Source organism: Adiantum capillus-veneris, chromosome 2 (assembly GCF_014529385.1).
Source record: "Adiantum capillus-veneris isolate H3 chromosome 2, ASM1452938v2, whole genome shotgun sequence".
NCBI classification, from domain to species: Eukaryota; Viridiplantae; Streptophyta; class Polypodiopsida; order Polypodiales; family Pteridaceae; genus Adiantum; species Adiantum capillus-veneris.
The window spans coordinates 45,267,994-45,280,515 of NC_140932.1; the positions used below are offsets into that span (position 1 = coordinate 45,267,994).

Below are 12,522 nucleotides of genomic sequence, written 5' to 3' on the forward strand. Positions count from 1 at the left end.
GTTGACTCTGGAAAGCACAACATTTATGGAAATGATCGGCTGCAGACCACAAGACTTGCACGAGGTGAAGAAATCTTAAGGAGATATGCAAATGACCCATCGACGATTCAAGTTATCGATGAAGCTGCACTCTTATTTAAGGTCTTGAGCATGTCATCCACAGGGACATGGTATCAAGTTAGTATACAGTCGGCATATTGTGACTGCCCAGATTGGTTTAGCAACTGCAAGCATCTGTATGGAATGCGACTCATCTTAAGGGACTTCTTTTCTCATATATACATATTCTACCCATCATTGACACAGCCCGAGAGCTAGTCATGGAGCACGATCCTGAACAATTTGAGGATACTACCATCGATGTAGAGCCTCCTCCAACACAAGTTTTGACCCAATGCATTGACGAGCTAAAATCACTCTTGCACAACATTGAAGAGGGCATTCCATCATATAGTGACTCAAAGATCTTGTCATTGGTGGGGCAAGTGCGAGCAGCATATGTTGGCCTCTTTGCTCAAAGAGCACCCATGGAGATTGATTTGCCTAAGAAGGGAAGTGTAACACAAGTACAGGCACATGTAACTGCCACTCGACTTGGGCATGGCCAACCTAGGTTAGAAGGAGTAAATATGCAAATCACGGTGCCCACACGGCCTGCTAGACAAACGAGTGCCTTGCGACATAAGCATGAAAGGGGCCATAAGCGAGTTCGGTTTGCTTCGCAAAGGCGAGTTTACTGTCATCATTGTTGCACAAAGACTTTATTGGTGGACGAGGGGGTCGATACATGCCACACTTGCAATGCATTGTTGCCTATGACTCCACGGCTAAGAGCTCAAGAAAAGCTAGGAGCATTGATAGGCCGACAAGCCTTGTTGTTTCATGGGTCTGATGCTTATGAATGCCTTGTTACATTCGTGGTATTCGGACCAAACAATGACGATGAGCGTTTGTTTGATCTAAAGTTCAATGATGGGGAAACCATGCATGGAGTATTGGCATCAGCTCATCGAATTGTACTTTTGTAAAACCCTGTAGTAAACATCTTCCTCTTGCCTTTTTGTTTTGCCCGGGTTTATCTGTATCCCATGTTTGGTTATTTGTACTATTTTTGGACCTCTCAATCACCTACCATATCTTTTCACCTGAAACTGAGCAGTAAACATCTGCCTCTTGTCTTGCTGTTTTGCCCTGGTTTATCTGTATCTCATGTTTGGTTATTTGTACTATTCTTGGACCTCTCAATCACCTACCATCTCTTTTCACCTGAATAAGGCAAGTTTTAAACTTATTATTATGGTGGTAAAGGAGTGGACGATTCTTACTTTGTACAACTTGATAGGATTTTTGTTTTTCTTTCAATCAACCTTATACCTGTTTTGGGTTTTTCTCAACCTATCGGCACTACTTCTTGTCTTGTGATGGAGAATTTTGACTCATTACCTTCCCTAAAATAATTTTCAATACCTCTGCTTTATACACTTAATTCCATACCTATTTTAATTGACCATGAGCTACCTCTTTATGTGGCAGTTCATTTTCGATGCCCTCTTAGGATTGTATTTCTTGTGCAACTATTAGGTGTATAGTTTTTCTCAACTTTGATAGAGATTGCAGTGTCTATATAGTTAGATTTAAGTTATACAATAATAATTTTTTATGTTAATATTAAACTAATTAGGTTCAAAAACACACACACACACACACACACACACACACACACACACACACACACACACACACAGAGAGAGAGAGAGAGAGAGAGAGAGAGAGAGAGAGAGAGAGAGAGAGAGAGAGAGAGAGAGAGACTATCAACATAGTTTAGTTGTAGAAATGTACGTGATGCAAGTGGAGAAGAGATTTGTCCTTCTAGTATGATTGTCTTATACTCTTGGCAGCATCTTCCTTTCCTCTTTCTACCATCATCATTGTGGATTTTCACTACAAGCACTAATACTACTACCACTACTAATAGCTTAGGCACAATGGCAATGTCAATGTTTTTTTTGAAACTTGTCCAAGGAAAACCAAATGCATGACTAATGCACCAAAACATAAAACACGATGAGGCCTCATAAAACATTGGATGAGTTTTCGTGTGTGTGTGTGTGTGAGACAGAGAGAGGGAGAGGGAGAGAGGCTTTCAAACCATATGGTGAAATTTTCCATGATACCAAACAACACAGCTTGCAAACACAGCTTTCACACATACCATGGATGTCTACCCAAGGCACACTATTCAAACTATGAAGCAACTTAATTTCATAGCTTAAGCCAAGAGAGAGAAGGGAAAGCCAACACATTGCATGCTAGAGCTGATGAGTATGTGATGCAAGTTCATACAAACAGCATTTTGATAACCGATAAAGTAAACCCGTTACACGTATCAACCCAGTCAATCCATAAACTCAGACGTAATTTAACATCCGAACATGTAAACGTGGATAACATGTCAAACCAAAAAATTTGTTGTAACCACCTAGCATAAGCCAAGGAGAGAATGAAAAGTTCACATTCCATGTTAGAGCTGATAAGTATGTGGAACAAAATCATACAAACGACATAGTCACTCAAAACAATCTCAAGCAGGTGAAGATAAAATCTCTTGCGCCTCATCCTTGTCACTACTAACATCTTGGGCGCCATCCTCACTGTCCCCTTTGCCACTTCCACCGCCTTCATCCTCATCATCAGTCCCATCATTCTCACCGTCATCACCGCCACCACTTATGTCACCCCCACCATCGTCATCACCGCCACCACTGATGTCACTCCCACCACTTATGTCGTCACCGCCACCAATTGTGTCACCCCCACCATCGTCATCATCGGCAACACTTATGTCACTCCCACCACTTATGTCATCACCGCCACCACTTGTGTCACTCCCAGCATCGTCATCATCGGCAACACTTATGTCACTCCCACCACTTATGTCATCACCGCCACCTCTTGTGTCACTAATCCCCATCGCTACCATAATCGGGATCATCATCCCCACTCCCATCCTGGTTAGACTCGTCATCACTCCCTCCGCTACTCCCCCCGCTGCTTTTATCCTCGTCACTACGAGCAATCAAGGTCCCCACTTTGATCCGGCGCTGCATTAAAACAGATTAATTTAAACTCAGACATACAATAAACCCGGGCACTTACAAAAACACAAACCCGATTAAAATAGTAAAGTTGGCTTCTATGACCATAGAACTTACCCTAGATTCGTAGCCTTCCTCCACGTGACTCTTGATCTCCTTTTTCATTGCCTCTTCCCTTTGATCGATCGTTTTCATGTGGTTGGCCACAAACTGCATGATAAAAGTATCTTTCTTCATGGCCGTTTGAGCCTTGCGCGGAAGAACGTCCCAAGTGAGGGCTGCCCTATTCTTTGCTCTCTCCTCAATCCTCTTGCGATTTACTGCAAACTTTCGACTCACATCCTTAAAGCGCTGCTGGGCCCGTACCTGATCTCGTATACTTGACTTGGGCACGTCGTTGTTGACACTCCCTCGAGGCCGCCCTCCGAGCCTTTGAGGGATGAAGACATCCAGCCCATGTACTTTCTTTAAGTGTTGAATCATCCGTGATCGCTTCTCCATGAGAGTGTTCCGACTCGCACATGGTGGTTCAGCCTGACAAATCCTCACCAAATTACCCCCATTGATAACCTCAACATAAGGCGTCTACATCCAATACAATACAAAAGGCAAAGCAAGCCAGTGACAGATAAACCCGGGCAATAAAAATACTAGACAGAGAGAGAGTTGCACACCATGACGTGACAGGTAAACCCGGGCAATAAGAATACTAGACAGAGAGAGAGAGTTGCACACCATGCCGTGACAGATAAACCCAGGCAATAAGAATACTAGAGAGAAAGAGACAGAGAGATTTGCACACCATGCTGTGACAAATAAACCCGGGCAATAAGAATACTAGAGAGAAAGAGAGAGAGAGAGAGAGTTGCACACCATGCCGTGACAGATAAAACCCGGGCAACAAGAATACTAGAGAGAGAGAGAGAGAAAGTTGCACACCATGCCGTGACAGATAAACCTAGGGACTTCTTACCATAGTTGTGGAGGTAGTACAACTTGCCCCTGATTGTTTTGCTCTCTTTACTTGAAGCTTGGGCCGCTTTGAAGAGCCGACAAGGGCAAGAGCCTGATCCACCGGCCCTTCATCCTCTTGCCCTGTCTCCACATGATTTTTAGCCTTATTCTTCACACCATCCCTCTTTACAGTAATCTTAACCTCCGGCACCTTCTCCAACTGCCCCTTGCCTGTGTGCCCTTTCACCTTGACCTAACCATTTTATCAAAGAAAAGGAAAACCATAAGATAAAAAAAGACAATTCATTGGCGTCTTGCACAACACTTGAGGGGCTTACCTCGTCAACAGCAAGTTTCCGCTCGACGGGATCACGGACTTCCACCTCTTTCATCCTCTTCAACCTCTTCACATTTTGTTGCTTGGGGACCGCCGTACCTTCTTTCTCTTTCACATCGGCCTTGGCCTTTCTCTTGTTCACCTATGACAATGCACTCAGACATAAACCCGGGTGCAAGGACCAAAAACACTTGCAAGGCACACTTTCATTGCAATAGTCTGCCTAGGGCCGTTTGTTGTATACGTGTGTCTTGGGTGGCTCGGAGCCTGCTGTGCCACTCAACTTCTTTGCTTGACCACTCTTATGAACCTTCAAGGGACTTGATCCTTCAAGCACAATTATATCCTACACACATTGCCACCCGTGAAAACCTTACAGCCGACACAATTTTCAAAAAAATTGCACAATACTCGGGCACTGACAGGTAAACCCGGGCACTGACAGGTATACCCGGGCACAGTCCTACCATTTTAGTTTGTTGGTCCTCCTTTGCAGCCTTAGGAGCCTTTGGAGCCCCTGGTCGGGTGCCTGCTGTGCTACTCACCTCCTTTGACTGGCCGCTTTTTTGACTCTTCAACGCGCCTGATCCTTTAACCAGATTCAAACCCTGCACATCTTAAACACCTAAGCACTTAACAGCTAGCGAAACCCAGGCACTGAAAGATATTCCCAGGCAACTCGGGCACTGACAGATAAACCCAGGCATTTCTCCTACCTGTTTTGTTGGTTGGATCTCCTTTGGGGCCTTTGGGGCTAGGGCCTTCTTCATACTAGCATCTTGGCATGGCTCCTGCGGTACATCCGATGACAAAGGAGCATCTTGACCCTGCACAAATCTTACTTGTTTTGCCGGTTGGGCCTCCTTTGGGACCTTTGGGGCCTTTGGGGCCTTCTTCAAAATAGAGCCTTGGCCTTGCTCTCGAGGTACATCTGCCGACAAAGGAGCATCTTGGCCCGGTGGCATTGCAATCTTCAAAGGCGTTGCAATCTTTGGGGCCTTTGGAGCCTTCTTTGAAGCAACACCTTGGCATGGCTCTCGAGGTACATCCGCCGACAGAGGAGCATCAATCTTCAAAGGCGTTGCCCTCTTCAAACCTTGCACATGTGAACACTTAACAACAGGCAGAAATTTCCCTTAAACCACACAAATCTACGAGCAATGACAGATAAACCCGGGCATCTACAGGAAGAGTCCTATCTGTTTTGTGCGTTGGATCTCCTTTGGGGCCTTTGGAGCTTTCTTTGAAGCAGCACCTTGGCACGCCTCTCGAGATACATCCGCCGACAGAGGAGCATCTTGGCCCTGAGGCGTTGCAATCTTCAAACCCTGCACACATTGGAACAAATAAACCCAAACGTCCACAGATAAACCCGGACATTCATAGGTAAAACCGGGAACTGTCTTACTTGTTCTGGTTGTTGGGCCTTTAAAGCCCCCTTCTTCCCTTCCTTGGTCACAACAGCAGCAGGCTTGCATGGCTCCGGTTCTACAACCGCCAATGGAGGAACATCATCATTGTTTGGTCCTTTCTCCGCTTTCTTCTTCCTTTCCGCGGTCACAGCAGTAGTCTTGACCGGCGAAGGCTCCGGAACAACATCGGGCTGAGACACTGCAAGAAGGAGCTCCCCCCCCACCTCTTTGACCTCCTCAATCGGGGTTGGCCCCGCCCTCGACCACGTGGCTCTCATCGTAGCGGCTTTTTGGCTCCCCCCCCAGCCCTTCCACCAGGCTTCTTTGGCGGAGGTGTAGAGTAGGCGCTCCTCATTCCCGTCCTCCCTCCCTTCTTCGCCTTGCCCGCCATCTCTGCGCAAACCTGGACAGAGCTCCCCCTTGCCCGCTATGCCCTTGAAACCCCCTGGACAGACCCGCGCGATGCCCTGAAACACCCCCTCAAACCCCAAAACAGAGGTGGCAATGTTGAACGCCCATCTTGCAAGCTGTTCTACGCGGGCGACATGGCGGGACGACCTGGAGGCTCCCCTCACTGCCTGAGGTGAGGTGAGGTGACACACCCCACTTCAAAATCATGGCGGGTGATCCTGTCGGATTTCCCCCCGTCATAATTCGTGCCGACGTGGATCGTATGTCGCCATCTCACCCACGTCCAGAGGCCACGTCACCCGCCCGGCGCCACATCATCCCGCCATTTGTTGCCCGGGTTTAACTCCTACCCGAGCCCGGCCCCGCCACGCAGACGATCCAGATCGCCTCGCCGATCGTGCCCCAATTCTGCTTCGTCGATCCCATGAACGAGCTTTTTAAATGTGCATGTGTATATAGTCCTAAGGCGGGTGGGGTCCCGCCAGCATGTTGTAAGTAGGAAATGACAAAGTACATTCGATGGATTCAACGGCCTTCGAAGTTCGGCCTATGTGAAAGAGACACTCCTCATCTTCCCCTCCTCGTCGCATTTGGTCTTCACGCAGGTATGGTGGCACTTCGCTCAATGAACCTTGTCTGTGTGTGCGTGTGTGTGTGTGTGTGTGTGAGAGAGAGAGAGAGAGAGAGAGAGAGAGAGAGAGAGGGAGACGCTGCCGTTGGCTTTCTCTTCGAATTTGTCTGCAAGCATGTATCCCGTGTCGTCGCTGCTGCACGCACGCACGCACGCGCACACACACACACACACACACAGAGAGAGAGAGAGAGAGAGAGAGAGAGAGAGAGAGAGAGAGAGAGAGAGAGAGAGAGAGAGAGAGATCTACGAGTCAATGGTGCTCATTTTGCAACTGAAGCAGCATTTTGTGGGCAATGCCGTGTGCATAATGTGAAACGATACGAAAGCTGTATGTAGGTGTGCTCTAAAAGATGTGTAACCCGTCAACACACACATGCATGCACGTTCGAAATTGCCTACATTGTGTTGATCTGACTTTGGCTTCTTTGTTGTAGATTAACCCTCTCCGACGCAGGTCCTCAACATCTCTAGGCTAAAGGGTCAATAGATTCTCAACATTCCGAGCTTTTGGTTGCTCGGAATTGTGATCTCGACCTTGCAATGGTTAGTCAAGGAGTGTCTTCAAATGGGAAACCAGCAAGTACAACACCCACATCTCATGGATCAGGTGCTCGAGCCGTTATACACCAAGTCGCCGAGAGAACTCAAGCAGTAATGAGTCGGCAACGACCATGGTCCGAGCTCATGGATCGCAAAGCATTCAACAAACCGGAGTCTTTTGCTGATGCTATGAGCAGAGTATTGAAGAATATAATGTATTTTCGCGTGAATTACATCATCTTCATGCTTGTGGTGATTGGCCTGAGCCTTCTTTGGCACCCTGTCTCTCTTGTGGTGCTTGCTGTCCTTGTGGCCGCATGGATCTACTTGTACTTTGGGCGGACAGAGCCACTAGTCGTGTTCAACCGGGCATGCAGTGAGAATCAAGTGCTTATTGTTCTGGCGATTGCCACGATTGTCGGTCTCTTTCTCACCAAAGCAGGTTCTACTCTCACCTCTGCAATTGTTATTGGCCTTGTCGTCGTCCTCGTTCACGCTTCATTTCGACGTCCGGATGACCTCTTTCTTGATGAGCAAGAGAATCTCGCTTCCGGATATGCACGCATTCCTCCCAGCACGCATGTTTGAGCGATTCATTATCTTCCCTTGTTTATACTGTTTTGGTTTGGCACCATTCATTTTGTCACACGGTCATTCAAGTTTGTGACTTGGAGGGTTTTGATTTCGATGCTACGTGGATCCTGTGCCTGTATTCCTTATTGCCAATTTATTCATTTTTGGGTGGAGCATTCTAGGGCTATCTTGTGTTGTAATTAATGGGCATGTGCATGCCCACTCATGTAGTTGCCTGGTTATTTCTGGTCGTCTTTGATCCTGCTTGTAGCATTCTTCAAGAGGGTTGCTAGCACAAAATATTTTGAAAACTAATCTGTTTGTTGGTATTGAGTGTATGCTTATTGGATGAATATGAATATGTCTGGTTTGGCAAGGCATCCTTGAGCTTAAAGGCAGCCTGTGGGGCCCCCCGGGGGGGGGGGGGGGGGTGTTGTATACACGCGTGTATGCGGTACTTGTGATCCTTTTTGAAGGTGAATGTGAGCTTTCTCTGGGTTTGATTGGGTATATGCATGCTTCTTCAAGTTATCTTTAAGCTCTACTTTAGTTTTGTGGTGGAACTCTGTCAAATTTCATCTAAATGTGTAAATATACGAGAGAGAGAGAGAGAGAGAGAGAGAGAGAGAGAGAGAGAGAGAGAGAGAGAGCCTTTTTGGGCATGAAAGTTATATTACTTGTCTCTAAAGCTGAAACTGTCTACATTATTCCATGGGTGGTATGTTGCATGTGAGATTGGCAGGCCAGAAAAGAGATGATTGTACTTTGTGGAACAAGACCATAAAAGGAGGAAGTGCTATACAACCACACATGACATGCCTTGCTGGTTGAAAACATGGCATGTGTGGGTGTTGGCACTTATTTATGCAAATTTGGTTTTTGGAAAAGTGTAAAGGTTGTCCATCTTCTTGTCATGCTTTGGGTTCTTTATATAGTCGATTGGCTTCGAAAAGAGCCCATGTTTTTGAATACTCCTGCTCGCAAAATATATTGATGATAGGCTGCAGCAAGAGCAGCTCCAAGGAAAGGTCCCACCCAAAAGATCCACTGCACACACACAACAAATCATGAATCTTGTAGTCGCCCAAAATGCACTCTTAATTACGAGCGGGCTTCCCATTGGCTTACCCGACACCTGAACATTTTGTGTTTTGCAGATCATCGTGGTGGATGCAGATCAATGCATGCATCTTGGATGCTGTTGGTGATGTGTTCATGCATTCTCATAAGCTTGATTTGTTGTTATGTTGAATGTGAATTGGCATGGTCACGGTAAGTGTTTCTGCATGTGAGGTATTGTTTGAAGGCTTTTATACCATTAAGAGCCAAGTTGAATAGGATTTTTCATGGTGAGTTACCAGCAGAAATCATGTGTGGTGAAGTGGGAATGGAAGTATTAATTTAAGATGGTTTTTGTGACATTTTACGATTGAATGCTGGTGCCATCTAAACTACTAGGTTGAAGGAAAGCACAAAATACATGATCATCCCAAGATTGCTTGTGGCCATATATGACAGCAGCTCCAAAGCTTCGAGCAGGGTTTATGCCTGTCCCAGTAATGGGTATAGTTGCTAAATGGACCATGAAAACAGCAAAGCCAATGGGCAAAGGTGCGAGAACCTGCAGCAAAAAAGGACGGATTTGTTGAGTTGGTGAAAACAATTATTTGAATGCCATTTGTGGATTGAAAATATTGTCAGGATCGTAAAATCCTAATTATTCAAGTATTCTAAGAGTACATTTTTAATGTGGATTGCGTGGATGAAAACATACCGGTACATGGGAATCTCGGGCATTGCGTTTAGGATCGGTGGCAGAGAAGACGGTATAGACAAGGACAAAAGTGCCTATGATCTCGGCTGCTAGTCCTGTCCCCTTGGAGTAGTTAGGATTTACAACATTGGCACCGCCGCCTGATTGGATGTAGTAAGAATGCTGGAATGACTTTACTAGGCCCACTCCGCATATTGCTCCTAGGCATTGTGCCACTATATAGCAGAAAGCCCTCGGCAGTGACACTTTTCGTGCAAGGAACAGTCCAAATGTTACAGCAGGGTTGATATGGCCCCCTACAATCATGAAAGCAAGTGATTTAATAGACAGATGATAGCAAAACTATTGGAAATTTGTAGCATACAAATTAAGCTCGATGCTTTTAAAATGATTGACAAAATCTGTAGAACTTGAATTCGCTCAAAATACATGAACCAGCACTCAATACCACACTTGTAAGCTAGACAGACGAGAGTACAGGGATGAATTTTGAGGTCCAGCCCTTGGGTGCCACACTTGTAAGCTAGACAGACGAGAGTACGGCGAGGAATTTTGAGGTGCACCCCTTGGATGCCTTGTGGCAAATTCTTTACATGCGCAAATCCTCTCTCTCTCTCTCTCTCTATGCGGAAAGAGAATTGTGTTTGGGGTCTTTCTTGCATGGAACTTGTTCTTCAAGGCTAAAGATAGTTGTAGGGTAGTAAGGTCTTGACTCTCCACTCACCCCCTGGCATGAGCTTTGTTTCTTCATACAATTTCTCGAGAATATAGCATTTATTGTTCTTTGGCCTTAGGAGCAGTGTTCAGGAAGAAACATCTATGCAACCAAACACAATTCCTTTTAATCAATTTTCCAAGAGGAAAATTTTACTGTCAGAGCTAACTTTGACTGATTTTACATCGTTTTCCTCAAATCAGTCAAATCCTAGATGGGATTTTTTCCTTTTGCTCTTCCGCTCAAAGAGCGTTTTTGAATTTCAAAGTGGCACAATTGTAAGCCACGATCTTTTGCCCAAACTCTGCTTTGGGGCGGTTGTAAATCATTGGGATTAAGCTTGAACTCTTGTGAGCAATTGTGAACCGTTGAATTAAGCTAGTAGATTAGTACCATATGGCAAAGTGAATGATACTTTCCCTCGTATTTTCGATTGCAATGTTTGTATACCTTCTGGTGCTTATCGTGTTCAAGGGAGCAAGTTGCAAACTTGTAGGCAGCCTTCAACTGATGATTTACTTGTTCACGTGGAGGCCTCAATGCCAAGTGAAGTGAGCTTTTTCCAGGCTTTCATCTCATGCTTCAAGATTTTTACTGAAGAAAACATGGCACACCCTATTTAAGTCGCTTGTCCTTTCTACAGTTGCTTCTCCCCACCCACAGGAACCCGAGAGGGAACTAGTTGCAAACTAATTGGTGGTTTTTTTGTTCTCTCTCTCTTTTTTTAAAAAAGAGAGTACAAGAACTTTGAAACACACGCACACACCCTATGTACAACGGCCTCACAGGTAGGAAGAGAGGCATCCCATCACACCCAAAGACATGATCTAAGTCCTTAGGGACCGTTCTCTCTTTTTTTGAATCCTGCATGGGCACTAAAAAAATTCGCAACAGGGAAAAGACCAAGGTTTTCAGGCAAAAGACTGAGGTTTACTATATTTATAACCAGCTAGAATTGCAAAAACCCTGCTAGATTCCGAGAACTCCAATGTGAACTGACCCTCTCTCTCTCTCTCTCTCTCTCTCTCTCTTCACACACCCCCCTCCTCCTCCCCCTGCCCCCCAAATTGGTTGAATGATTAAGCTTTCTGGAAGAGCAAAAAATTAGTGTTATCAGCACCCAAATCCAACAGAAGAGAGAGAGAGAGAGAGATGACCTGAGATGCCAGCAGTGCAGTAGACGAGGACGAAGATCATGCCGCCAAAGGCCCACGAAATGCCCAGCAGGCCAACGCCACCGCAGGAGGCAGCGTGTACGGCACCGATGACAGTGGCGACACAGATGTAAAGGAAGAGCAGCGTTGCCACGAATTCGGCAATAATTGCACGGTAGAAGGACCAAAGCACCAGCTCCTTCCCATCAACCAGCGCTGCTGGTGGCGGGTCCTCGTAGTCCTTCATGCTGCCCTGCTCCTTACTCATATTTCTCTCTCTCTCTCTCTCTCTCTCTCTCTCTCCCCCTCTTCTCTCTCTAACTCCTCAGAAGCTTTCCATTTCTGCCCCTGCCCCTGCCCCTGCCCCTGCCTTTCAAAGAGCCTTCACTACTCTTCTGTCCTCCCTCCCCACAAATGATGATGAGCTCCCCCTTCAACTTATAGTGAGTAAGATGCCACATAAAGAACTCAATTTATTATAAACTCACAAAGGAATCATTTGGTGTTGAAAATAGACTACCATTGCTTAACTCTAGAAGTTGCTACACGCAATGACATCCTTCTTTGCTAAAATACTCAATTTTCCCCACTTAACAAAATTATCACGAGTTCAACCCACCACATTATGTCTCTAAGATGCACCATGTCACTTTAACAATGCAAAGTTCATATGTCAGCTTATGTACAAGGAAAGGACACCAACAAGCGATAGCGTAGCCGATATCAAGTTTACGATTCGGCAATCCCTCGACCCTCGAGAGTTCCGCCGTCGAGCATTGGGGTTGGCATGCTAGCCCTAAAATTTGGAAAAAAAACCACCCCTATTTTTCTAAAACGGAAAGGACAAAGAGGGAATCCACAGCCCCCTCACACTCTTCCACCTTTTGAGAAGATGAAAAGGAAAGAAAATGAGGGTGGAAATG

At 45.8% G+C, this 12,522-nt stretch overlaps 3 protein-coding genes and 1 pseudogene across 5 annotated transcripts; 1 reads left to right on the forward strand and 3 right to left on the reverse strand.

Annotated features, from left to right (window-relative positions):
• Positions 1 to 2,510: 2,510 nt before the first annotated feature.
• On the reverse strand, positions 2,511 to 4,390 carry LOC147462696 (uncharacterized). Its single transcript, XM_086485025.1, has 4 exons — positions 4,069 to 4,390; positions 3,213 to 3,629; positions 2,962 to 3,101; positions 2,511 to 2,912 (listed from the first exon to the last, which is right to left on the reverse strand). Exons 1-4 carry the CDS (start codon positions 4,069 to 4,071, stop codon positions 2,582 to 2,584), a joined length of 891 nt encoding a protein of 296 aa, XP_086341151.1. The 5' UTR covers positions 4,072 to 4,390; the 3' UTR covers positions 2,511 to 2,581.
• Positions 4,391 to 4,407: 17 nt separating this feature from the next.
• On the reverse strand, positions 4,408 to 6,385 carry LOC147462697 (uncharacterized). The gene has a single exon (XM_086485013.1). It carries the CDS (start codon positions 6,074 to 6,076, stop codon positions 5,708 to 5,710), a length of 369 nt encoding a protein of 122 aa, XP_086341139.1. The 5' UTR covers positions 6,077 to 6,385; the 3' UTR covers positions 4,408 to 5,707.
• A 289-nt stretch (positions 6,386 to 6,674) lies between these two features.
• Positions 6,675 to 8,080, forward strand: LOC147462698 (PRA1 family protein B5 pseudogene; annotated as a pseudogene). 2 transcript variants are annotated; one of them, XR_015184545.1, is made up of 2 exons: positions 6,675 to 6,814; positions 7,278 to 8,080. The product of XR_015184545.1 is annotated as a PRA1 family protein B5 pseudogene, transcript variant X1 (transcript). The 2 variants fall into 2 exon arrangements; XR_015184547.1 differs by lacking the exon at positions 6,675 to 6,814 and adding an exon at positions 6,898 to 7,171.
• A 528-nt stretch (positions 8,081 to 8,608) lies between these two features.
• LOC147462699 (aquaporin PIP2-1-like) lies at positions 8,609 to 11,996 on the reverse strand. Its single transcript, XM_086484987.1, has 4 exons — positions 11,603 to 11,996; positions 9,731 to 10,026; positions 9,437 to 9,577; positions 8,609 to 9,003 (listed from the first exon to the last, which is right to left on the reverse strand). The coding sequence occupies exons 1-4, from the start codon at positions 11,865 to 11,867 to the stop codon at positions 8,884 to 8,886; spliced, it is 822 nt and encodes a 273-aa protein (XP_086341113.1). The 5' UTR covers positions 11,868 to 11,996; the 3' UTR covers positions 8,609 to 8,883.
• Between the last annotated feature and the right edge of the window lie 526 nt (positions 11,997 to 12,522).